Source organism: Equus quagga, unplaced genomic scaffold, assembly GCF_021613505.1.
Source record: "Equus quagga isolate Etosha38 unplaced genomic scaffold, UCLA_HA_Equagga_1.0 HiC_scaffold_9504_RagTag, whole genome shotgun sequence".
In the NCBI taxonomy this organism is placed as follows: Eukaryota; Metazoa; Chordata; class Mammalia; order Perissodactyla; family Equidae; genus Equus; species Equus quagga.
Genome location: NW_025795006.1, coordinates 7,945 through 10,073, shown reverse-complemented (window position 1 = coordinate 10,073; position 2,129 = coordinate 7,945). Strand labels below are relative to the sequence as shown.

The following is a 2,129-nucleotide window of genomic DNA, read 5'->3' as shown; positions in this document are numbered from 1 at the left end:
CCCGTGGGCCCCGATTTGCAAACGCAGCTCGCAGCCAGGCCAGGCCCCGCCCCCGACCCGGGTATTTTGCATATCACGGGGGCCACCCGGCGCGCTGGGCCTCTGGAGCGGGACGCAGGGTACGTCGCAGCCCGTCGCCGGCGCGGCCGCCCGGGTGCGTCGGCGCGCCCGGAAGCGCTCGGGCGGCGAACATGGCGGCGTCCGCGGGCGGCCTGGGCGGAGGCGCGGGCCCAGGGCCCGAGGCCGGGGACTTCCTGGCCCGGTACCGCCAGGTGTCGAACAAGCTGAAGAAGCGCTTCCTGCGGAAGCCGAACGTGGCGGAGGCCGGGGAGCAGTTCGCACAGCTGGGCCGCGAGCTGCGCGCCCAGGAGTGCCTGCCGTACGCGGCCTGGTGCCAGCTGGCGGTGGCGCGCTGCCAGCAGGCGCTCTTCCACGGGCCCGGGGAGGCGCTGGCGCTCACCGAGGCCGCCCGCCTCTTCCTGCGGCAGGAGCGCGACGCGCGTCAGCGCCTCGTCTGCCCCGCCGCCTACGGGGAGCCGCTGCAGGCCGCCGCCAGCGCCCTGGGCGCCGCCGTGCGCCTGCACCTCGAGCTGGGCCAGCCGGCCGCCGCCGCCGCCCTCTGCCTCGAGCTGGCCGCCGCCCTGCGCGACCTGGGCCAGCCGGCCGCCGCCGCCGGCCACTTCCAGCGCGCCGCCCAGCTGCAGCTGCCCCAGCTGCCCCTGGCCGCGTTGCAGGCGCTCGGCGACGCCGCCTCCTGCCAGCTGCTGGCGCGCGACTACAGCGGCGCCTTGGCGGTGTTCACGCGCATGCAGCGCCTGGCGCGGGAGCACGGCAGCCACCCGGTGCAGCCGCCGCCGCCGCCGCCGCCGGGGCCCCAGCCCGGACCCGGCGCGGCCCCCGCCCTGCCGGCCGCGCTGCTGCTCCCGAACGCCGGCTCTGCAGCCGCGCCCGCCGCGCTGGGCGCCTTCTCGGACGTGCTGGTCCGCTGCGAGGTGTCTCGCGTGCTGCTGCTGCTCCTCCTGCAACCCCCGCCCGCCAAGCTCCTCCCGGAGCATGCCCACACCCTGGAGAAGTACTGCTGGGAGGCTTTCGACAGCCACGGGCAGGAGAGCAGTGGCCAGCTTCCGGAGGAGCTCTTCCTACTGCTCCAGTCCTTGGTCATGGCCACCCACGAAAAGGACACGGAGGCCGTCAAGTCGCTGCAGGTGGAGATGTGGCCGCTGTTGAGTGCCGAGCAGAACCACCTCCTGCACCTCGTTCTGCAAGAAACCGTCTCCCCCTCAGGACAGGGGATCTGACGGATCACCTTAACCAAGTGACTTTCTGCCTGTTACGAGACCTCACGCCTCCATCCGCCTTTGCGTTTGGGGGCGAAATAAAAGACACGGAACCCGGCGGTTCTACCTTTGTTTATCTCATTCCTCTTGCCACCATAGGAATTTAGTTGACTGAAAGTTACCTGTATGCCAAAGACGCATTTCCGTAATAGTGGGGGAAAATACAATATGATGGAATCGAGGAGAGGACATGGCTCTCTTCCCCCAAGACTGCGACGTAAATTGAGAACCCCTTTTATCCCCTTCCTCCTCTTCTTCCACCCAGCTCTGCCCCGCTCTACCCCCTCCCCCGCACCTTTGCTTCACAGTGAGGATTTTATTTGCACAGCTCTGAGTACTTAAGCTATATAATTTTTTTTATCGTGACTCTGACTTCTTAGCTTATTTCTATCTGTGTGATCACCCTGTTTCTCCTTTGTTTCATCCGCCCCGTACGTTTCGTGGGAATCATTCAATCCCATACGTCATGTTGTTGTTGCTACAGCCCTGAATCCACGATAAAGCCACTCTAGTACTCCTAACTTGTGGTTTAGATTTACTTCACCTATAAAGTGGGAATCGCTTATCTGCATGTCGGGAGGCAGAAAGCAGAAACAGAGAGTTGTCTTTCGGCTCCAAGATGTATTCGTTCATTTGCAACTGACGGTGTGCCTGGTATGCAGGCTGTGCCAGGTAATGAATCTGCAGAGATCACTTGCAATGCGGTCCTTGCTCAGATAGCCGCAATGCAAATGTCTCCAATAACCCCGCGACCCTGGGCGAGTCCAGCACAAAAGTGTCAGATGTGCGTTG

General features: G+C 64.5%; 1 protein-coding gene across 1 annotated transcript; it reads left to right on the top strand.

Annotated features, from left to right (window-relative positions):
- Positions 1-109: 109 nt before the first annotated feature.
- On the top strand, positions 110-1,858 carry LOC124232649 (40-kDa huntingtin-associated protein). The gene has a single exon (XM_046649592.1). It carries the CDS (start codon positions 192-194, stop codon positions 1,296-1,298), a length of 1,107 nt encoding a protein of 368 aa, XP_046505548.1. The 5' UTR covers positions 110-191; the 3' UTR covers positions 1,299-1,858.
- The last annotated feature ends 271 nt before the right edge of the window (positions 1,859-2,129 follow it).